Genomic DNA, 23,987 nt, shown 5'->3' with positions numbered 1-23,987 from the left:
CTGTTTCCTGCTGCGTTTATATACAGGAGTTCCTGCACAGTCAACAAGGGGAGGTCGCAGAGAGCTAGCGGTAGCAATTAGCCCTGCAGCCTTAATGATATTTGGAGAATGGATGGTGTTTTGACAGAGCGAGGGTTGCGCTGAGTTCATATCCCATTTGTACAAGTGCTTTAGCGAACGTCCTGTGCTGCAATACATTTATGCGCTCTGTTTTACATTTACAAGGCCTGAATTGAATTATCGTCCTCTGGATGTATTTAAGAATGTCCTTAAAAGGCTTTTCCTACATTTATTTTCTATCTGAAGTGTTGTATTTCTTCAAACAAAGATGCTGACTCAGGTTAAGTTTGATGGTTGGAGTCACTCAAGAAATAGTGTTTACCTAAAAGGAGGGTTTATTCTCCCGAAAAATAAAGATTTACTAAGCATTAACTGGTTTTAGGCCTGCTTATTTCTGTTGAACACAACATATACAGTTGAAGTCAGAATTATTAGCCCCCCTTTGAATTTTTTTTATTAATTAATAATTCCTTATTTATTATGTAGCAAAGCACTTTACACATAGGGGGGAATCTCCTCATCCACCACCAGTGTGCAGCATCCACCTGGATGATGCGACGGCAACCATTTTGCGCCAGAGCGCACATCACACACCAGCTGATTGGTGGAGAGGAGACAGTGTGATGAAGCCAATTATGACATGGCAATGATAAGGAGGCCTTGATGGACAGAGCCAGTGGGCAAATTTGGCCTGGATGCCGGGATGAAACCCCTACTCTTTTTCGAATGACATCTTGTGATTTTTAACAACCACAGAGAGTCAGGACCTCGGTTTAACATCTCATCCGTAATATGGCGCTCACTGAGCAGTATAGCATCTCTGTCGCTATGCTGGGGCATTAGGACCCACACAGACCGCAGGTTGAGCGCCCCCTGGTGGCCTCACTAACACCACTTCCGGCAGCAACCTAACTTTCCCATGTGTTCTCCCATCCAGGTACTGACCTGGCGCAGCCCTGCTTAGCTTCATTGCTCAAGAGCGGTGTTGTCGCGCGCCTACTGAGGGGGGGGGGGGGGGGGGGTGTCACGAGGGCACTTTTGATCATTTTGGAAGGGCACTTTCTATCCAAGACTAAAAAGGGCATGTGCACTGCACAGGTTGAGCAATATGTCTGCACGTGCCTGCCACTAGATCATGTCATTTGCCAGTTAGAAAACTTTATAATACTACAATCCCCAACTATATTATATCTAGAACATTTTTAGATGTGCAGTTAGCAAAACTTGTCATAATGTGCAATCTTTCATGCATGCAAGGATCGCTGGTCTCACTCTCTCATGCACTTTGTCCTAAAGCGACTACTGTATGCTTGGTGTTTGCTGGCGGTGTGCATGAATTACACTTATTACTGTGCCATACTTACATGCTATTTCAGACCGAAATTGCCATAAGCGAATGCAAAAAGAAAGCCCCGCCCCCTACTCAGTATGCTGTTTCAGTTGGAAGTGCATCAACATACTGTAATAAAAGTCTCAACTTTCAATTCACACTACTTAATTTGCATGTGATCTGTCACTTTCAGTGCATTAGTGGACAGAGGGCAGTTGCTCATTGGGAAAAGTAATAATATTTTGTGTTTCCTTTTAGGTGGCGAAACTCAATCCCAAAGAACACAGCTTTACTCTGAAGGATGATTTCTACAGACATGTGCGAAAAGACTGGCCAGGCTATGTAGAGGAAGAGCGGCAACTCATTCAGAGGGTGTTAGCAAGGTACATATTCACTTGTCGTTAGTACATTGTATTGTCTATTTTTTGATAAATGAGACTATATTGGATTTTATTTAGTATTTTATTAAACTAATTCAGAATATCAAGGTTATTTGAGTACACTAAAACTGAAGTCTGGTGCTTTCACACCTGTAGATTGATTATTTTGTTTTGAAACAGGGATTAAAGTTGTGATGTTGCTCTTTGTTCTTGGTGCGGTTCGCTTTCACGCTGCAAAGTTTCTAAACGGGCCAAAAAAGCTAAAACAAGTCATGTGCGAGTAAACTCTCCTCACAGTAGACAGAATCCCACTCAGCTGACATGCGTCCTTATTAATTAATGACGATGAGTAATAAGACAATATAAGCGAAAAGGTGCACTTTAATTTTGAATGGTAATACCCACAGACATTGTCACTAAATAAATATCAGAGGTCAGAATCTCTTATACAGTATGTAGCCGTTGGCTAGAGTTATGCATTATAGGCTTTACGTTATAGAGAAAAACAACAGATAACAGCTCAGTCAATTTTCAGTCAATTGAAAACAGCTCTTGTTAATAGTTCAGCATGCATTCACTTTCGTATTAGACATAAAAGCACATTTACTGGTAGAAATTATGACATCATCGTACTCTCTTCATATAGCCATAATACACTGTGATATAGCCTGGTTCGTTAGTTTGTTGGATCGTATTGCTTTCTTACTACCATCGATCCTCTCTAGAGTTTGTTTCAATTGTGCCGAGACCACCTCATTCAGGCGATCTCGGGCCGATTCATTTGTCGTGGATCCAAGAGCGACTGCTGGTTTCACATATGCCAAATGAACCGTGCTAATGGGGAAAATGCACCAGTTTCCAAAACAAAAGTCTAGGTGTGAAAGCTTTCTCAGAACTAAAATAATCGTTACTTAAAGCGAAAGTTAACAAAAACAAAATAAATATATTCTGTGTGTTTAAAAATATTTCTCATGTATATTTAACTTCAAACTGAAAAAAAAACTAAACCGTAATTATTCTTTTTAAAAAATAAATACACATATATTATAAATGAAATTAAAGTGAAAAAAATTATATTTAAAAAATTTGTTATAAATAAAAACTACTATCCTAACTACTAACTACTAACTACTAACTATACTAACAATTATTATTAATAATATAATGATATATTAATAATATAATGATATAAAAATGATTTATTTAATTACTACAATGATTTAGCTCCAAAATAATTACAGCTATTGCTGTGGGCTAAAAACAAGTTTGTTTGACAAAGCAATAGTCTTTCCCCTAAATCTGTTTGTTAATGCTTTTTTGCTCTACTTTAAGTTATAATACAAATATTTTGTTTATTATTAATAATATTATTATTTAAATATTTTTTATATATTATAGTTTTGATATATTTTGATTTAGTTACTTATTTTGACCTTTACTTGATTTTTTGTTTTAATTTTTTTCATAACTCTTTTTTTAATTATTATTAATCGTTAGGTTTAATTTGTTAATTTTAGTGGTTAACAAACTTATTTAGTAAGTTGCCAAGGCAGCATTTCCAATATATATTTAGTTTACAGTTGAAGTCAGAATTATTAAACCCCCTGAATTGTTAGCCCTCCTGTTTTTTTTCCCCAATTTCTGTTTAATGGAGAGAAGATTTTTTTCAGCACATTTCTAAACACAATAGTTTTAATAACTCATTTCTAATAACTGATTTATTTTATCTTTGCCATGATGTCAGTACATAATATTATATATTACTAGATATAATATATTTTACTTAATATAATATAATACTAGATATTTTTCAAGACACTTCTATACAGCTTAAAGTGCTTTTAGTCTAGCCAAAATAAAACAAATACAACTTTCTTCAGAAGAAAAAATAGAATAGGAAATACTGTGAAATATTCCTTCCTCTATTAAACATCATTTAGGAAATATTTAAAAAAGAAAAAAAATGGGGGGCTAATAATTCTGATTTCAACTGTAGGTTTTTCCTATCTAATATTTCTTTTTCATATTATTTAAGCTTCATTTCAAACAAAGTTTATCATTATTATTTTTATTTTAGTTTTAAACTTTCAGAAAACAATCATAACCCTGCTTGGACTCCCTCGGTTAACTTTCGTAACAGTATTATTTTCTTACTTCCTTTGACTAAGACGGGCTGATGACGTGTGCTACAGTATTGTCATGGAGGTCTTGCCCCCGCAGTCTGCTGAGATGATGTGTTTTGGAGGCTCTATTAAGTGTGCGTTTCAGCACAGATGATGTGGTTAATAGGCCTGTCTGAGCAGGAAACTCTGCGATTCACTGTGCTGTAGAGTGGAATTATGCTGAAAGCTTCTGTGCAGCCGCATTCAGACCTGAACAATAGGGGAATAAACGGCAGCCATCCTGCCAAATGTGAGCTTGGCTGCCGTGTTTTTGGGAGGTTTTCCACACTCCGCCTTAACTGACTGCGTACTTTAGTTTCTGCTCTGCCTCCCTTCACCTCTATCTCTCAATCTTTCTGCGAACTGCCAGTTGAAAGTGTCCTAACGGGACGGTTTGAGATGATTTTGCAACATCAACCACCAAAATGAGACTTGCACAACAGGGTGTTTTGTTTTTGTTCACCATGTTGATCCAAAGATTGGGGCTATAGCATTTTATCACAGTAGATTTTTAAGATAAGATTTAAAAAGTACTATGTTAAATTTATAAAAGAATTGTTTTCTAGTGAAGATCTAATGGTTTTACGATTTAATTTATTCCAGCTTTAGCAAATATTTTTATTTGCGTAATATTTTTGGTAAAACAGATACATACTTCCCTCATATTTTGATGATTCGTTTAAACCAGAAATGCGGAATTAGGGCCTGCGGGCCAAAGTTGACCCATGCTAACCTTTGATTTGGCCCAAAATCCCATTTGAGAAGAATGATTGACAGAGATCGTCATTTTGTAATGTAATGTAACATTTTGTTTGTTTGTTTGTTGATTTTGTAAATGAATCAGACTTTTTGTAAATACTGTCACTTGACGGATAGAGGACAATGCACAAGAATTTGGCGAGCAAATCAAGCCAAAGGCAGCTTAGTGCATTTAGCATTGATCTTTATTGAGTTTAATGGGATTGTTTACATACATTTAACCACATACATTTAACCACAAACAACCAATTAAAATGGCATTTGCTACCTCCTATGATCTGTATGGTCTGGGGAGTCCAATTTCGCTATACCAAAGTGTAGTGACAAATAAAGGCTTGATTGATTGATTGATGATGAAATAACACAGTGGTTTTAGTTATTAATATATAAAGTATTATATAATGCAATATTCATGTAGGATTTAAGGATGATTTGTCACATTTATGAATGTTTGGGATGACAATTTATTATCATAAAAATAAATAGTTTAGTTTAAGACTTTATCAATCCCCTTGATGCTTCACATATAAAAAAAAAAATAAGAAGAATATTTAATAAATGCAACAAAGACAATTGAACAAAATTCAATTAATGATTTCATTTAGTTTGCTTCATACTGCTTACAATTTAAACATTTTTTACAATTAATTGTCTATACTGGGAATTGCTTATTAAAAAAAAAAAAAAACCATCAATGAATCTATCTATCTATCTATCTATCTATCTATCTATCTATCTATCTATCTATCTATCTATCTATCTATCTATCTATCTATCTATCTATCTATCTATCTATCTATCTATCTATCTATCCATCTATCCATCCATCCATCCATCCATCCATCCATCCATCATCGTTGAAATTAATTATTATTATATTTCCCCCCCAAATGATGTTTAACAAAGCAAGGACATTTTCACAGTATGTCTGATAATATTTTTCTTCTGGAGAAAGTCTTACATGTTTTATTTTGGCTAGAATAAAAGCAGTTTTTAAATCAAAATTTTATGGTCAAAATTATTAGCCCTTTTAAGCTATATTTTTTTCTACAGTCTACAGAACAAACCATTGTTATACAATAACTTGGCTAATTACCCTAACCTGTCTAGTTACCCTAATTTACCTAGTTAAGCCTTTAAACGTCACTTTAAGCTGTATAGAAATGTCTTGAAATATATCTAGTCAAATATTATGTACTGTCATCATGGCAAAGAGAAAACAAATGAGTTATTAGAAATGAGTTATTAAAACAATTGTTTAGAAATGTGTTGAAGAAATCTTCTCTCCGTTAAACAGACATAAGGGAAAAATATACACAGGAAGGCTAATAATTCAGGGGGGTTCATAATTCTGACTTCAACTGTATATATAACATTATTAAAATATAAATATGTCACAGATTTATTATATATATATATATATATATATATATATATATATATATATATATATATATATATATATATATATATATATAAAATTTTAATTGAATACAGGAGGTTTGTCAGCCCATCACAGTAATACTCTTCTGTGTAACGATCCTGCATGTGATGTTGAAGCGTCTCTATGAGAGGAAGGAGCTGTAGGAAGTAGATTGCCAGAGGAAAGTTCCAGCCGAGTAGGAATGTCTCTGGCACCATTGTTCTCGTCACTGGACATTAACAGCGTTTTTGCCAGTCCCACTGCAGATGCTATCAGTTACCCGGAAATACTAAGCTCGACTAACAAGCCCACGACACCCTGACAGAGCCAATGCTGTGCAGCAGTTATTAGTGTTTTTACACTTGGATTAGGAAGAGCTCAACGTGATTAATGCTTATGCAAATCATAGACCTTTAAATTTCATCCTGTTTAGTTTCTCCATTTCCCATAAGCAAAACGGCACCTTTATGTAGTGCTCTGGAAATGTGAGGTTTACTGAAACTAAGACACAAATATTAGGGTTTTCGTTAACTAAAAAACTAAAAAAAAAAAATATATATATATATATATATATATATATATATATAAAAGAAAATACTTGTACTACATATTTTTCATCCTATGAACTTTGGTCTGTGGTGGAAAATCTGCTCTGTGGCTGTAGGAAAAGACAAGTTTTGCAGAGCATTTCATGTAAACTGCAAGCAATAAACTTTGCTTAGTTCTACACCTGAAGTGTCCCATAAACTCTGCTAAACTGTCATTTCTAAAGCAGAAACTAAGTACATAAAAGGATTTGTTTCAGAATTGAATTAGCGAAGGCTTCCTGATGGCAGGGACTCACAGAATGACATTTTGACGGCGTCTCCTTCTCTGATCTTCCAGAAAGCTCCAGCCGCTCAGCAGCAGCAGCAGCAGTAGCCAGTTGAAAAGCTTCCAGTCCAGCCATTCATTCCACAAAACCTCAGGGGATTCTCCATCCCAACTCAGCCCTGTCAAGACTCCCTCCATGGTAAATATGCACCTATAATAAGAAGTGCTACTTTTCCGCAAGTCGCTCTCAGCACAGTTGAAAACTTTTGGATGTTGTATTGTGTGCATTGTCTCTGAAAGGGACTACTAAATCCTTGTGATTTAGTAAAACTGACAGTTTCCCCAAAGAATTACAGACAATTACTCTTAATTTACTCTCCCTCAGACTATCTCAAGATGTAGGGGACTTTTTTTTTATAGTTTTTTCGCAGGAGAGCGTTAGATTGGGGGGAAAAAACAACACATAGACAAGTCAAAGCTATTACCTGTTGTTCCTTATAATAGATTAAGGTCTTATGAAGCACAATGATTAGTCAGTGCAAGAAACTGAATATTATTTACACATGTCTAAAAATTACTACTACACCATGAATACTTTTTATTCTTACTTCGATATGCTAGCCTGGTTTCGTGTAATTTTTAATCATTCTTCCCCATGATATAAGCAATGTTTTTCTAAATGTCCATTTTCTTTAAAATAGTCGTTTGAAATATTATCAAGCACTGAGCTTCTCTATATATTTCAAAGGATTCTAACTGGCTGTCAGAGTTTTATAGTTTAGTCATTAGCTAAGAAAAAGGGATCCGAAAGTGATCCCACCCATACAGTTTCTCTACATCTTTATTGTTATTTCTGTAGTCTACATTCTGCTGTTGTTTTACATGCAAAACAATTTCTGGAACTTTATCGCTATCTTTATAGTTCTCATATACACTCACCGGTCATTTTATTAGGTACACCTGTCCAACTGCTTGTTAATACAAATTTCTAATCAGCCAATCACATTGAAGCAACTCAATGCATTTAAGCATGTAGACATGGTCAAGACGATCTTCACCGGGTGCGACTCCTGTCAGCTAAGAACAGGCAACTAAGGCTACAATTCGTACAGGCTCACCAAAATTGGACAATAGAAGATTTTAAAACATTGCCTGGTTTAATGAGTCTTGATTTCTATGGCGCCATTTGATTGGTAGGATCAGATTTTGGCATCAACAACATGAAAGCATGCATTCATCTTGCCTTGTATCAATAATTCAGGCTGCTAGTGGTGGTATAATGGTGTGGGGGATATTTTCCTGGCACACTTTGGGTCCATTAGTTCCAATTGAGCATTGTGTCAATGCCACAGCTTACCTGAGTATTATTGCTGACCATATCAATCCCTTTATGACCCATCTGTACCCATCTTCTGATGGCTACTTCCAGCAGGATAAAACACCATGTCATAAAGCACAAATCATCTCGGAGGGGTTTTTTGAGCATGACAATGAGTTCACTGAACTCAAATGGCCTCCACAATCACCAGATCTCAATCAAGTAGAGCACCTTTGGGATGTGATAGAACGGGAGATTCACATCATGGATGTGCAGCCAACAAATCTGCAGCAACCGTCTAATGCTATTATGTCAATATGGACCAAAATCTCTGATGAATATTTCCAGTACTTTGTTGAATCTATGTCATGAAGGATTAAGGCAGTTCTGAAGGCAAAAACCCGGTACTAGTAAGGTGTATCTTATAAAATGGCCGTTGAGTGTAGTTATTCAAAGTAATTTGTATTTTTCAGCAGTTCTTTTGGAGATATCTCTCTATAAAAACAGCAGCCTCTTGTGACTTAAGGCATGTCCTGACTAATTAAGTAGTTGTTTAAAAAAATTGCGGTACACAATGCATTTTACTATAAATATTACATTTTGACAGAATAGTCATTAGCATAAGTGGCACCTTCTAAATCACAGCTTATCATACAATAAATCACTGTCTTCTCTTTTAACAAAAGTTACGACAGATTAAAAATGTCTTTGTAGTTGTTTAAAGTACCCGATACTCATGATTTCCTCCACATATGCACAAGGTCAAACGGTGTGGCGTCAAAACCAGTGTTCTGAATCAGTCCAAGTAAAGCGCTTACCTGTTATACTGGTCAGTGCCCAACCCTAGTCATGACTAAAGTCAGGATTGCTTGCTGACGCTGTGGATTAAAGGTAATAATAATATAAATGTTGTAATTAATGTTATGTTTTACTCACATAATGATTACTATAATCAGTCTTCCACAGATATGAATTGTTTTTTTTTACTTTGCTTTGATATTTTTGTTTTGTTTTTTCACTCTTTGCTTGTAGAAAGTGACTTGCAAATCAAAATAATGTTTTTTTTTTAGATGTTAGTATCAGTATGTTAGTCTTAAGGATATCTATAAGCTAGTGCGCTCCTCTAGCTTAGTTACAGGGACAAAATTCACATTTAGAGCTTACAAACATCCAAATCCTGCAGTTTGTTACTTTTGTTTTTTGTCAGTTTCTTATCAAATCTCGACCAATCAAATGATTTCAAGTATCTGACATGTCCCACCCCCTTCAAGGCGCTTCTCATTTGCACTTTATTTGATGCAGTTGAGCTCAATCACTCTCACTGGCAGAGATTATGTGATAAAAAGAAATGTTATTGGCTGTTTTTTGTAAAGGGAAGGAGCTGCATGTCTTCATGTTTAATTTGAAATTACATCACACATCGTACAAAAAATAAAAATAAAAATCCACATTTCACAGCACTTTGCGTGACCTTTAATTATTTATTAAAGAAGACAACTAAATCATGGATGGCCTGATGGAGAGTTAATTAACAGCAAATCTTAATTTCTGAGTGATCTATCTGTTTAAAAACAAGTTGGTCTCTGAAACTGTGATTGATTTACCTGAGTTTGAAGTTCCTCCAGGTTTTTTTTATTTATTCCTGTGAAGGTCATGTTTGGCATCTGCTCTGTGTTTATTGAGATGCTGGAGGCGCTTTAGTTACTGCTGTTTGCAGGAACCAATTAAGCTGCTGATCTACACGATCACTCTTTTCCATCTGCAAACTTTAAATAAATCTCCTCTCTTTCTTCCAGAAACGCCCAGTGCCTTCCGACCATCCAGAAAGTCAGACGCCGAAAAAGCAACGTTTATTAGAGCAGAACATCCCCTTGCAGTCTCCTTCCAATGGACATCTCAGCTCGTCTGTGGGCCGCAGCTCTTCCTCTCATGGAAACACAAGTTTGCAGAGAGGTCCGAACACAGATGAGTTTTACCAGAGGCACAAGCTCAACGAGGGCAACAGTTTGCCCAAAACTGAGCAGCCCGAACCAGCAGCGTCCAGCCCCCACAAACACCCCAGAACTGAACCGGAAATCTGCACGGACCAGCAGCTCGCAAACGGCCAGCACAAAAAGAAGAAGTCCAAGAAGCATAAAGAAAAGGAGAGGGAACGTTTAAAACCCGAGTGGGTCGAGACCAGTCCTGACCTCAAACACAACCAGGAGAATATTAATGGTGGGTTATAAGGCCTAAGAGAGTGTGTTTGTGTGTGTGTGTCATTTAAAAATTATAATAAAAAGTAAAGTCAACTTGTCACTTTAAGTAAATTGAGTTAGATATAAATTATTTGTAAATTAGACTGTAAATATTCTAGTTATTAATACTTTAATTTTGTTAGTTAGTAATAGTTTATTGTTTTTAAATGCTTTAAAATAGCATGTAGTAACTTGGGATGTAACGATTAAGCAGTTTCACTTTTAACCACGTCTTAATTCGGGACAGTTAATTAATCGTTAGGGCTTCTCAACACCGCGTTTCTTCACAGAACAAAACTGTTGCATCTAAACAAAGTTATGCCAAGTGTGTGCTTGTTAAAAGTTCTGAGCTTATACACTGAGGCTAATATCCATGCACATGGAATTACAGGCCGATTTTAACTATGGTTGAGGCTATTAAGGGTCGTTCATACTGTATATCCTGTCTGTTCTGTGTGCAAATTCGTTTTTTCCAATGGAGACACGTGGCTTGCTTGCACATTTTGGCAGCAACGCGTCCACGCTTTCGATGTGCACCTACTGTAGTTGAAAGAATATCGCGAGTGCTTCGCAAGTCACATGACAAGAACTGACCGAAAATAAATCTTTCATACCTTTTATGGACTATACACATTTCTACTCCAAAAAGAAAAAATAATAAAAAAGGAAAATAATAAATTTTGTAATATACTAAAACAATTTTGTAATATACTAAAGACAGCGGTTCAGCAGTTTTTGACTATTTGTTCTTTTTAAAAGGGAAATACTTAGATAATATGTAGTACGAAATACAAACATATAAATACATTATCTCAATTTTTGCTAAATTATAAAAGAAAAGGAACATGATTAAAAGGTGCATTAAATAAACATTTAAGGAAAGGAAAAGAACACTATTAATTAATAAAACAAACAAACTAATAAACAAATTCTTTAATTACAAAAAGGAGAAAAGGGGAGCAACTATTTGCATATTTACAATTCATTTGTACATATACACAATACAATTTCTTAATATTATCTCATCCATTATGCGTATAGGCATTAGACAGATTACATGCATGTTTGTGAATGTATATAATCATGTAAAGTGCGTGTGCACGCATCAGCTTATATTATACATACAGTGATCAGCATAATTGAGTACACCCCATTTTAAAATGAATATTTTTCTCCATTTCTCAGTGAATATAGGCAATGTATTTTGGTGCATTTAAACAAAACAGATTTATTAAACAGATATATTTATTCAAATAATATTTTAGTCTCCAAACATATTTAGAAATTGAAAGATATTACAATGAATTTTAACTTTTTTTTTTTCTTTAAATTTTTCCTCTTTTTAAATTTGTTTTTACAATTTTTCTATAACATATAAGTTTAGGTGTATTAGTACGTTTTTGGACCATTATCGAGAGTTATTTTGTTAGTTAGGCTCCAGATTTGGCTTCAGTACTGACTAATCTAATGTATACAAATATAATATTGTGTAGCTTCCTGTTAGAAATATGAATTTAAATGATAGGATTCTTGAGGGTTGCATTCATATATGCTGAGCACTGTTTATTTATTTATCAGTTGCACATCTTTTGATTAATTATAGCAACAAACTCAGGCCTTCTTTCTGAATTGTATTCAACCCATTTGCTCCATTTTCCTAGGAGGACATCCTTGGTAAACTTTTTTTAAAGGCAAAAGAATCGACAGACTACATTTATTGAATAGTTTTTAATTCCACTTATATTATATCTGAGATTATGAAATTGTTCCCTACAGTGTCAAGTAATGATATTAGCAGAAATTGTGGCGATCATGATTAATGCTTTGATTTGTTTTATTAACTTTGCACAGCCAAAATAGCAACAAGTCTTGATTGTTTCAGAGCGGGCATACCCACGTCTATGTTTTTAATAAGCATAACTTGTTGTTACATAAATGAAAATACAAAAAGTGTCCTGTCAAGACTGTGAGAAGAGGCTCACAGCGAGACGCTTTTATTTCAACTGAGCTGATGGTAGGACAGGTTTAGACTTGCCAAGCAATTCAGGATATGTAGCTGTATGCTTTGTGCCAATCCACAGATGTGATTTATTAACCCGCTAACAGCTGGCTGACCCACTGTAAAACACACAGCCGTCTCGCTTATCGCACAGCTTGAGAAAATGAGTGCAAAGCGCTTTGATACGTTTGCGCAGTGCGATTATGGAAAGCGTTTTTTCATTGTTGTGTGTGTGTATATGTGCAGATCACGAACGGCCCAATACACCTGTCACCCGCGCCTCGCCTGATCAGCTGCCCGACTATTTATTGTAAGTAAGACTGGTTTATTGTACTGCTTTTTGCTTTTGTAATTACAGGTGGAGACGGAGGTTAATACTCACGTTTCGCCACACCTCCAAATAACCAGTGACTTTGTGAAACACTATTTACTGGCCATTTATTCAATATTTAATAATTAACATCTTAATTAATTAAAGCAAATTGTTTAATTCTAATAAAATATTTCTTAATATCATTTTGTTTGTACAACAGTTATTATTATTTTTGTTGTGGCTGCTATATAACAGCTGTACAATGACTGTACAATACACACTACCGTTCAAAAGTTTGGGTCAGTAGGATATTGAAATGTATTAAAATAAGCTTCTCCTGCCCACCAAGACTGTATTTATTTAATTAAAAATACAGTAAAAATGGTAAAATTGTGAAATGTTATTTCACTATAAAAGAACAGTTTAAAAGTAGTTTATAATTTAATTTAATAATTTATTCAAGTGATTTTAAAGATGAATTTTCAGCTTCATTATTCCAGCTTTTAAGAGTCACAAGATCCTTCTATTATGAATTAATATATTATTATTATTATTATTATTATTATTATTATTAATATTAGCCTTTTATTAGTAATGGTTAGAGTAATAAAAGCAATGAGTGGAGTAATAATTTCATGTGAAACTACATACAATAAGAAAGCAGTTAAGTACATTTGCAATTAATAATTAACAATTTGTTAAACATTAAAAAAAAATGTACATATAAAAAATGCCACCTTCACGGACAGAATAATTTTCTTTTAAAAATACACACACACACACAAAAAAAAACTTTTTTTATAATAATAATAATAATAATAATAACAATAATAATAATACTGATGTAATATCTATCTATATATAAATATATATGTATAAATATATATATATATATATATATATATATATATATATATATATATATATATATATATATATATATATATATGTGTGTGTGTATATATATATATATATATATATATATATATATATATATATATATACATACATTTATACATACATATATATATATATATATATATATATATATATATATATATATATATATATATATATATATATACATACATACATATATATATATATATATATATATATATATATATATATATATATAATGAATGTATGTATGTATGTATACACACACTTTTTTCTTTGCTTTCAGAATTTAAAAATAGCTTTTATAATAATAATTTTGTAAAATATTTAATCAGATTATTTATAAATGCACTTAATCAGTAATAAACAAATCTACAATGCTATTAATTTATAATTATATGATAACTAATATTGATGTTATGTTATTTATGTATTTTTGGCTTTCAAATGTTAACCCACATAGCATAAATCATATTTTACATATGAGTGGTTTGTATAATAATTTATATATATATAGTTCAATAATCGAAATTGCGTTACTCTCGGACCCTAGGTCCCTAACATGTAATATTAATACAAAAAGTAGAATTAATATATATATATATATATATATATATATATATATATATATATATATATATATAGAGAGAGAGAGAGAGAGAGAGAGAGAGAGAGAGAGAGAGAGAGAGAGAGGGAGAGTATAGAATTAACAAATACAGTTACAGATTAAATGTAATCTAAAATAATAAGTAAAAAAAATACATAATAAATAAAATATATTATATATTATAAGTGTTATTAATAAGAATACATGAAACATTTTCAAATGCAACTAAATGTCTTGCAGAAATCTTTAACTTTCTATGTTGTTTTTGTTATTACATTCTGTAAACCTGAACTAAGGTCACTGATGAAGGAACACATTTAATTTGACATGTACAGTAGTGCCTCCTGCTGGATACTCTTGGAGTTCTGTTAAATTCTTCTCACTTGTTAAAATAAGAACTTTCTTTTTCCAGAAAATACAACACTATTACAGACTCTGAGCAGCGGCAAAGATACAAAGAGGATTTCTGTGCAGAGTACGATGAGTACAGAGACCTTCATGAGCGCATTGGGAAAGTCACAGAGATATTTGTCCAGCTCGGATCCAAGATAAAAACACTGTCACCTGGCACACAGGAGTACAAGGTACAGAAAAAGACATCATGTACAAAACAGGTCAATGTGTTATATTTGGAGTAGTGTATAATAATAATAATAATAACATCTATTTATTTTCACGATTTCACTTCAATGTTTTTATGTTGGTGCATACAGGAGACTTCATTTCTAAATGTAAATACATATCCAGCATTTCTTTTTGACTTTAATGTCTTGCAACTTTAATGTCACGGCTTTGTTGTAAAGGTTACTTGAGGAGGAACGTGTCAACTGCTTACAAGATGATGCCTTGGCAAACCTTACGTAACGGTTACATAATGCATGATGTCAGAGGTTATTTTAAATTAATAGCTTTGGTTTTGATTGTTCTAGGTTATGGAAGATCAAATAATGGAGAAGTATAAGAAGTATAAGAAGGTAAGACAGTCTACAGTTTGAAAGGAGCTTAACTTAATATTTAGGACACTGTGTATAATGTGTTGGGCTGGGTAAAAGCAACATATTTTTGCTAAATGAGCTTTATTTCAGTAATCTGATATTTTTTGGCATTATTTAACATTATTTATATGCTACTGTAGTGTTAAATAATTTTTAATTAGATTTTTTTTTTTACATTTAAATTTAGTTCTTATTAATTTATGTTCTTTGCTTTTCGATATGTGGATTAAAAAATTTAAAACATATTTCAAACATTGTTTTTTTTTATAATTGTACGTAAAATGCTATGCTGAGTGAGCATAGATCAACATTTCATATTTCATCGTCAGCAAATCGTATTGTTGAAATTTATTTATTTATTTATTTTTATTTAAATTGTCTTCAATTTATATAAAATGTCTTTTGTAAATATAACTTGATGTGAACGTCAAAAAGGATGTCTTTTTACCCATATGTATTTATATATAGTATTTATTTATAGTATTTTAGTACTTGTTTCAGTAATGTCACAACAACAGATTAACAAAGTTATTCTTTATCAGTTATCTTTATTTTAATTAGTAAATACATTTTATTAACAGTAACACAACCTTTTATGCAGTAATGCACCTTCCTTCCACCAGATGTCGCTATTTTTATGTTATGGAATTCAAATGTCATTTTAAAAATGTGAATCAGAGTTCTTGTTTGATCTACATCATGTTTCTGTTCTTCTCTATCCCTCCAGAAGTTTCCAGGCTACCGGGAAGAGAAGAAGCGTTGTGAATATCTTCATCAGAAACTGTCGCACATCAAAGGCCTGATTCTGGACTATGACCAAACACAATTGCCATCCTAGTGCCAGCCATTCCTCTCTCCTTCTCCTCTTCAATCCACTCAAATGGACCAAAAGACTCCTCAGTGGAGATAAACCAGGACCAAACGTCGACAAGGCATTTCCATGTCTTTCCTCCACACAAACTGGTTTACCGTGTGGAGGCCGAGGATCGTAAGCCCAAACTATCAAACAAAGGCCAAGACCTCTGACTAGTGACTTAAGCCCTTTAAAGTTTTCCTTTTTTGTTGTTGTTTTTCTCGTCCTTGTAAAGGGCTGGTCACACCAAGGATGATATTATACTATAAAGATATCATTATAGAAATCATTCTGAATGAACAATAGCAGACCACAGGTTATAACGATAATCATGAAGAGAGTCAATATAGCTGAAATCGATTTCAAACATCAGTGAATCAGAATCCTTTCTGGGAAAAAAAGTATCCATAAATCTAAAACTGCCAGCTGGTAAATTTTACCCATTCACATGACAATGTTTTACAAGGCTAAAACTGTATTATATTACTGTATTCTGCCACTGGCTTCGCAAAGAAGTATATAAACTTATTAAATAATTATTTTAGTCATCAACTACTTCCACTGAGTGCTACGGTACAGTTTAGTACAGTACAGTACGATTTGGTATGGGTTGCCCTATTAGACTTGTGTTTCTACTGATAACGGTAACCTGACTGTGTACAACAGAAAGTTGCAAGTAACATCATTCTCGCTCAAACAATAAAGCTGTTCGGGCTGTTCACATATCACGTGTCTTGCACACTCAAGTTTATTATTTCAAATGTAGAAGTGTGGCATACGTGCACAATTAGAGCAATGAATCGGCATCCCTCACAGTTTTCACACATTAGATCTGACTTGAACTGCATTGTAAACAACAATGGAGGACATACGGCAGATCCTTTTTTTAGCTGTCTAGGCTTTGTATTTAAAAAGGGCACTTCCTGTGCTGTCATTCCCCTGGCTTGTTTTACTTGCAAGCGACGATTCTCTGTAAACCAATAACGTTCAGTCTAGCTCCACCTTTTGGTACAGTACTGTTATACTAGGTAGAATTACGCAAGTCTCAAAGTGGTATGCTATAATGTAAACAGTGGAAATGGAAATAAATGTGTACCATACTGTACTGAACTGTACTGCTCAATAGAAACAAGCCATATGATGTCGACCCAGTACACACCACTCACCCTCTCTCAGACCTGCCGCCTCTATGACACATTTTGCATCCATAAATCGCCACCTTGTATCCATTGTAAATAGAAATGATTACAGTTATCTCAGTGGGTGAAAGGTGTTGCCCAACGCCCCATTTACACGGATCTTTGGCGTCAAGGCTTGAGGGCGTGTCTGAAGTTGGGGCTGACGCGATCGTCATAGCAGCGTTAGCCGATGAAATGAGTCTGCAATAGGCCACTGTCTGAGCTGGTGTATTTGCATACAGCAATCTGATTGGCTGGCACTTTCGTCGATGCTTAAAAAGTTGAGCAAGTCCCAACTTCTGCAGCGAGCAACACCACTGAAGCGGCACAGATCCACAATGCAGTTCGGCAATGCTTGACATCACCCATTCAAAGTGAATGGGAAGCATTAAAGCTGATGTCCCGTGTGAATGGGGAGTAACAACATAGAAGTTGTGCAAAGATGACAGAGAAAAAAATGAAGTTATAGAGTATAGGTAAATTTAATCGCTTCTGAATAAATATCTTATTTTTAATCTGGTTTTATAACGATTTTTAGCAACAGGTATTAGTAGTGATTTAAGTAAAAGTCAATAATTAGGAGGCTTGCATATGAAAACCAGCTATAGGTAAATCCAACCTTTAAAAATATGAAATACCTCAGAGATATTTTGGCAGTAGTTTCAACATCATTGTCTCACCTCCTTCAAAGAAATTTTGAAAAATAAGAATTTAAACAAAAGCTATTTGTGTTGTTTTCACTCATCTACATTGGCTACGCTTGATAAATTGATTTTTATATTAGATAGGTTACACAAGCTGGATTCACTAGCCAGATGAACTAGAAATGCAGCAAACTATTGGGTTAAATACAACAAAAATAGCAAAACCCTTTAACATGGTTATGACACACTGTAAATATTTTCACATCTCGTGCTTATCATCGCAGTTTAATGCCTCTAAACAAAGATGCCAATGTGCCACACGCAAAATGCCAGACTTAAAGCGTATTTTTTTGGGAAACAGCATCTGTTTTTCTTCCCTTTAGTGTCCATATATAAATCAACAGCTGATCATCTGCATATACACTATTCAACTTTTTAACCGTTGATCAAAGTTGTCCCAAAACCTGACACCTGTTCTTGTTTTAGGACAGTTTTGAAAACCTTTTATGATCCACTTCAAATGTCAACATCTATATTTAATATAATTTGAAACCGCTCTGCACTATAAACAGATCATTATGGTTCTCTAGTATAAACTGTGATATAGTTATTATATATATCATTCTTGGTGTGAACGGACCTTAAAAAGTGTTGCATTGTGAAATTTGGTTAGACGTGAGACACAACTGAAGCCAAAATAGTCTTATCCCCAACCCAAATGCAGCGTATATGTTTAGCTGTGGCCCTTTTCCTGCTAACTTCAGCTCTGAGCTCTGATATTCAGCGCTGCGGGAAGCATTGGTGGTACAATCATTAAACCTGTACGATGAGAGATGATTATCTTTACTGTGTTCGCTGTCTGTCAGTGATTTATCGGAGAACTTAAGCACAGTTTCTATTTTGATATTTTACTGAATGTATATTTGTACACTTGTAAGATCTCGACATCTATAATAGAGCGTTTAATCACTGGATAGAATAAGGGAAACCTCTGGGCTCATCCTGAAAAACGTAAGGTTGTCGTTTAAATGGCAGACTCTTAAACCCTGGTGTGTTGTGGCACGGTGAGTTCTGGGATCCGAATTTAATCTTCAATTCCTGAAGCAAGTCGTGAATGAGGAAAGGTGCTTATCATTGAGGCATCAGGGTGAAAAAAAAAAAGAAAATCAACGATAAAGTTAGAGCAGTGGTAATACTCTCATGATTTATTTTATTTTATTTATTTGTGTCCAAGGTCCAGTGCTCAAACATGTGGAAGCTTGTGTCTGACGTGGACGTGAAATAAATAAATAAATAAATAAAGGTAAATGCGACTTTTTGTCTCGCAATTCAGACTTTTGTTTTAAAATTGGATAAAATTAATTTCATAATTTCAAGTTATAAACTCTAATAATTGAGCATTGCAAGATATGAACTGTAAGAAATAATATCAGGGATGTGAAGCAGCCTTTGTACTTGCAGTTGCGAAAAAAAAAAACAGAATTGCCAAAAATAAATGAATAATTGAAATTGCAAAATGGCTATAAACATGCAATTTCGAGTAAACATCACAAGAGTTTTATCAGAGAACTGCCACTTTTGTCTTGCAGTTTTCCGACATATATACAGTGTTCAGCATATATAGGTACACCCCTCACAAATCTAACTTTGAATTTATATTTTTAATAAAGAGCTATACAATATTTGTGCATATATAGTAGATTAGTCACTACTGAAGCCAAATCTGGAGCTTATCTAACAAAATAACTTACGGTAAAAACTAGTACACCTAAATTTATGTTATGGAGAAATAATAAATACAAATGTAAAAAAAAAGGAAAAATCAATGGAGGAAAATTTAGTTTAAATTTTGTAGGTTGTAATTATTTTTGCAATATTTTGCTTGAATTTAATTGTAATATCTTTCAATTTCTAAATATGTTTGGTGACTAAAATATATATTTAATAATATAGATTAAATTTAATAAATTTGTTTTGTTTATATGCACCAAAATACATTGCCTATATTCACTGAGAAATGAATAAAAATACTCATTTTTAAAATGGGGTGAACTCAATTATGCAGAGCAATGCATATATGGGGAATAAAATCAGAACATGAAACAGTGAAGCGTTACAACTTATCTTGTAACTCTGCCACTGTCTATTTTTTAAAATATAAAGAGGATTGCAAGTTAATTTCTCTTCTAGCTCACTTTTTTGTGCAGTTGCCATCTTGTATCTTAGACTTTCTTGCAAACTCAGTATTTTACATTTATTCCTTAACATTTTAAAAGATTCAGAAGTCAGAATTGTGAGTTTTTAAGAATTTATTGTGAAGCAGACCAACAACTTGAAGATTTTAGTTCATTTACACTACCAGTCAAAGGTTTGGTGTCAGTTTTTTTTTAAATAAAATTATTCTGTTCATCAAAGTGACATTTATAAATATTTATATTAATAATGTAAATAACTGCTTTCTTATTGTTTGTAGTTTCAAATGAAATGATTACTCCAGTCATTATTGCTTTTATTACTATTACCATTACTACTAATAATAGCAATAATAATAATAATTAAAATTAAAGAGATTTCTGTAGACTGGAGTAATGAAGCTGAAAAATCATCACTAAAATCACTGGAATAAATGATTAAATTAAATGATGAACTTCTTTTAAACAGTTACTTTATAGTGCAATAACATTTCACAATTTTACAATTTGTACTGTATTTTTGATAAAATAAATGCAGTCTTAGTGGGCAGGAGAAGCTTATTTTAAAACATTTCAAAATCCTACTGACACCAAACTTTTGACCGCTAGTGTAAGTTAAAATTTTGCAATTGGAGAACTGTTATAAATTCTTGTTATAAACTCAGAATCACAAGTTAAAAGCTCTTCAAAAAAGCCCAGATTTATTAAATGAATGTTAGATCTAAACTGCTAATTATCATATGTATTACTATTATTATTATATTGTGAGAGGGAAAAAAAATCAGTTTATAGCATGCAATTTTTTGCCTTTTTTACTTCTCAAAATTGCAGAATTGTGAGATATTGGATCTAAATTGTGAAAGGACAAAAGTCTGAATTTTGAAATGAAAAGTCACTTTTTTTCCCTTTGAAAGAAAACGACTTACCGTACAAACCACTACAGCACACCGTGTCCTTAAAATAATGATGCTGATAACATTGTTATTATTATTATTGCTGTTATCTGGACACTAAACAGCAGAAACAATCATGTTTTAAAGCACATTTAGTTTCTTTTATTCTCTCTTGTTTTTTCTTTTTTAAATGTATTGAGAAATGAAAGACTGTATTCATTAGCTTATCTGTTGGATATGTCGGGGTGATTCAAAGTCTGATGTTGTTATTGATTTAATCTCATGAAGTTTGAATGAACTCTGCGTTCTTACCCTTTAAAGCATGAAGGCGACCTTCATAGACTGCGTCAGGCTGATTGATGTGAATGAAAGTAATACAGTATGTCTGTTCTCCCAAGAATGTAGTACTTGATGAACACAGAATGAGGATCTCAGCGGTTTTCTCATTGAACATTACGAAACCACCTAAACTTTATAGAAGTCTTTCCAAAGTCGTCATTCCTGATCAAGCCCATAGCCTCATGTACATTATGGAAGTATTTTTTGTCACTTTTGCGCTTTGACATTTCTCTTGTGGAGACTGCTGATTTGTTATTTATGTCACTACAGTGTTATTTCCTCTAATCCTTGATCCTGATTTTGTTATCTGGCTGGAAAACTGGTAGATCTGCCAACATAGCATTTGCTCTTTATATTGTTAACAGTTTGTTTCATCCTTTCATGGGGCAACTTCATGTATCGATGCAGATGCCTTAAATAAACTGGACCACATTAACTTAATGCGGTGCAAATGTCTTCTATTTTGATTGTCAGTTCAGTGTTAGCATTGTATTGCTTATGATAACCAAGGGTACATTTACACAACACTATCGTCAACTGAAGATGCACAGATGTTTTCTTTTAAAATGAGCGTTTTTATCAGGCTTGTCTGTGTAGGTTCAGTAGTTTCCCTTTCATGGCAATCAATAACTTCTTTCCATGGTTGTTAAAGTGAAATAACAATAAACATAGGAGGCTAAGAAAAATGCTTATCTTCGGTGGACATTTCAGAGGATTTTTTTATTTTTGTATCTGAATGATAATAACGGAATAACTGTATTTATGTTCTGTTACAATTCTGAAGGTTCTGGAAATTTAGTTTTTGTGTAAAAAATAATGCAAATGCTGATATCATGCATTTATTGTGTTCCGACAGCCAATTCGAACGTTATCACTCGATTGAATAGATTTTCATAATTTTAGACATCATTAAAAAGCAGAACGTCATATTCAGAAGTTACCATGCATTCCATGCTGTTGTTTACATACGAGTATATCCATAATGTCTGTACACATATGGGTAATTGACAAAATTGTGACATGAGTGAAAATAACCTTATCTGCTCCCGATTCGAATGTTATCACTATTAAGTGTGTATTATCAGTGGTTATCAGCTGATAGATATCAGCCAGTAGGGGCCTTCTCCGTCTAATGGTAGGCTCAGAAGGCTGTGATTGTCCATCCACATTGTTAATCAGCTATAGATCACATACGGCTGTGGCCCTAAGTTAACGAGAATTATTTATATTATTTATTAAATTTCCTATAAATTGTATTTTATTAACGTCAACCCCTACACCAACTCTAAACCCAACCATCACTGTAAAGTAAAAACAGATCTGGATTTGGAGTCTTGTCTTAGTACACAGTAGCTCACAGGTGTCAAATCCAGTTCCTGGAGGGCCGCAACTCTGCAGTTTACCTTTATCCCTAATTAAACACACCTGATCAAACTAACCGAGTCCTTCATTTATATGTTAAACCTACAGGTAAGTGTGTTGAAGCAGGGTTGGAACTAAACTGTGCACAGAAGGCCCCTACTGGCCTATATCTATCGGCTTATAACCCCTGATAAAGCCTATTCAATCGAGTGATAACATTCGAAGCGGATGCAGACAGGGTTTTTTACTTTAGTCACAATTTGGTCAGTTACCCATATGCACGCATATACTAAACAATAGCATGTTGCATGGTAATCTGTTTATGAATAAGATGTTCTTTTTTTTATGATGTCTAAAATTATGAAAATATGACTAATTAGAAAAGGAGTGTAATAGTTTGACAAAAGTAATTTAATTGGCTCTATTTGGCTTGATTGATCTCTCTCTGTATTTGTCCAACTGATCAATACAGGACTTAACATGACAGTAATTAATAATTTTCAGCAGAAGTAATTGGCAAAATATGACAGTTTGATTTGGTTTAGTTATATTGTTGACATTTTACTCTAATTAATGACACAAAATGAAAATACTCTATAGACGGGCACCTTGACAACCAAAACAACAACACCTGAGGCCTGATGTATCAACGGGCTGCGTACACACAAAAATTTCGGGGACGCCAGGTTTCACGTTTACGTTTAGATTTACTAACGATGAACCAACTTCATGTCTGGCGTACGTGTATTTCTAGTGTGTTTGGTTTATTTCCAATGGTGACTCCTAGAAGCAGAAATTCCACACTGCAAAGTATCACATCAACACATGTAAAAACAGTTATGTATTTATTTTTTACCAACTATGTAATCAACAACATATAAAAGCATTTGCAAATGTATTCAACCCTTAGTCTATGGCAATGGCAGTGTTGGCCTTATTAAAGCACATTGTCAATGGTCGAATCCTATGGGAATGCATTTTTTAGGGATCCCAGTGATTTTCTGGCCCACGATGATGACGTTTCAGATTTCCAAGAGCTATTCTTTTGGAGCTCTGTGCTGAGTTGGGTCCAAATTTGGAAAGAGAGACAGCGAGGAGGCTCCAAGGTGGCATGGTGTGCGATGGGTGGCTTCTGGGTGAGTGATGTATTTAGAGATATTATTTCAGCTAAGTTTTATTTTATTTTAATATTATTATATGAGTGTTATTATTTAACTGCATATCAGGAGA

At 33.8% G+C, this 23,987-nt stretch overlaps 2 protein-coding genes across 2 annotated transcripts in view; both read left to right on the top strand.

Annotated features, from left to right (window-relative positions):
- Positions 1-21,836, top strand: part of LOC565819 (novel protein similar to elongation factor RNA polymerase II (ell)) — an 87,866-nt gene extending 66,030 nt beyond the window's left edge. The window contains exons 6-12 of the mRNA XM_087293167.1: positions 1,649-1,773; positions 7,000-7,126; positions 10,042-10,462; positions 12,728-12,791; positions 14,714-14,885; positions 15,231-15,275; positions 16,024-21,836. Coding sequence (XP_087149293.1) covers positions 1,649-1,773; positions 7,000-7,126; positions 10,042-10,462; positions 12,728-12,791; positions 14,714-14,885; positions 15,231-15,275; positions 16,024-16,134 — 1,065 coding nt within the window. The 3' untranslated portion in view covers positions 16,135-21,836. The remainder of the gene's footprint in view (positions 1-1,648; positions 1,774-6,999; positions 7,127-10,041; positions 10,463-12,727; positions 12,792-14,713; positions 14,886-15,230; positions 15,276-16,023) is intronic.
- LOC147839744 (uncharacterized) overlaps positions 1-23,987 on the top strand; it is a 512,229-nt gene that overhangs the window by 310,889 nt on the left and 177,353 nt on the right. The gene's annotated exons all lie outside the window — the stretch shown is intronic.

Source organism: Danio rerio, chromosome 18 (assembly GCF_052040795.2).
Source record: "Danio rerio strain M-AB ecotype USA chromosome 18, GRCz13ab, whole genome shotgun sequence".
In the NCBI taxonomy this organism is placed as follows: Eukaryota; Metazoa; Chordata; class Actinopteri; order Cypriniformes; family Danionidae; genus Danio; species Danio rerio.
The sequence above is the reverse complement of the archived record's forward strand: the minus strand, read 5'-3'. Positions and strand labels throughout refer to the sequence as shown.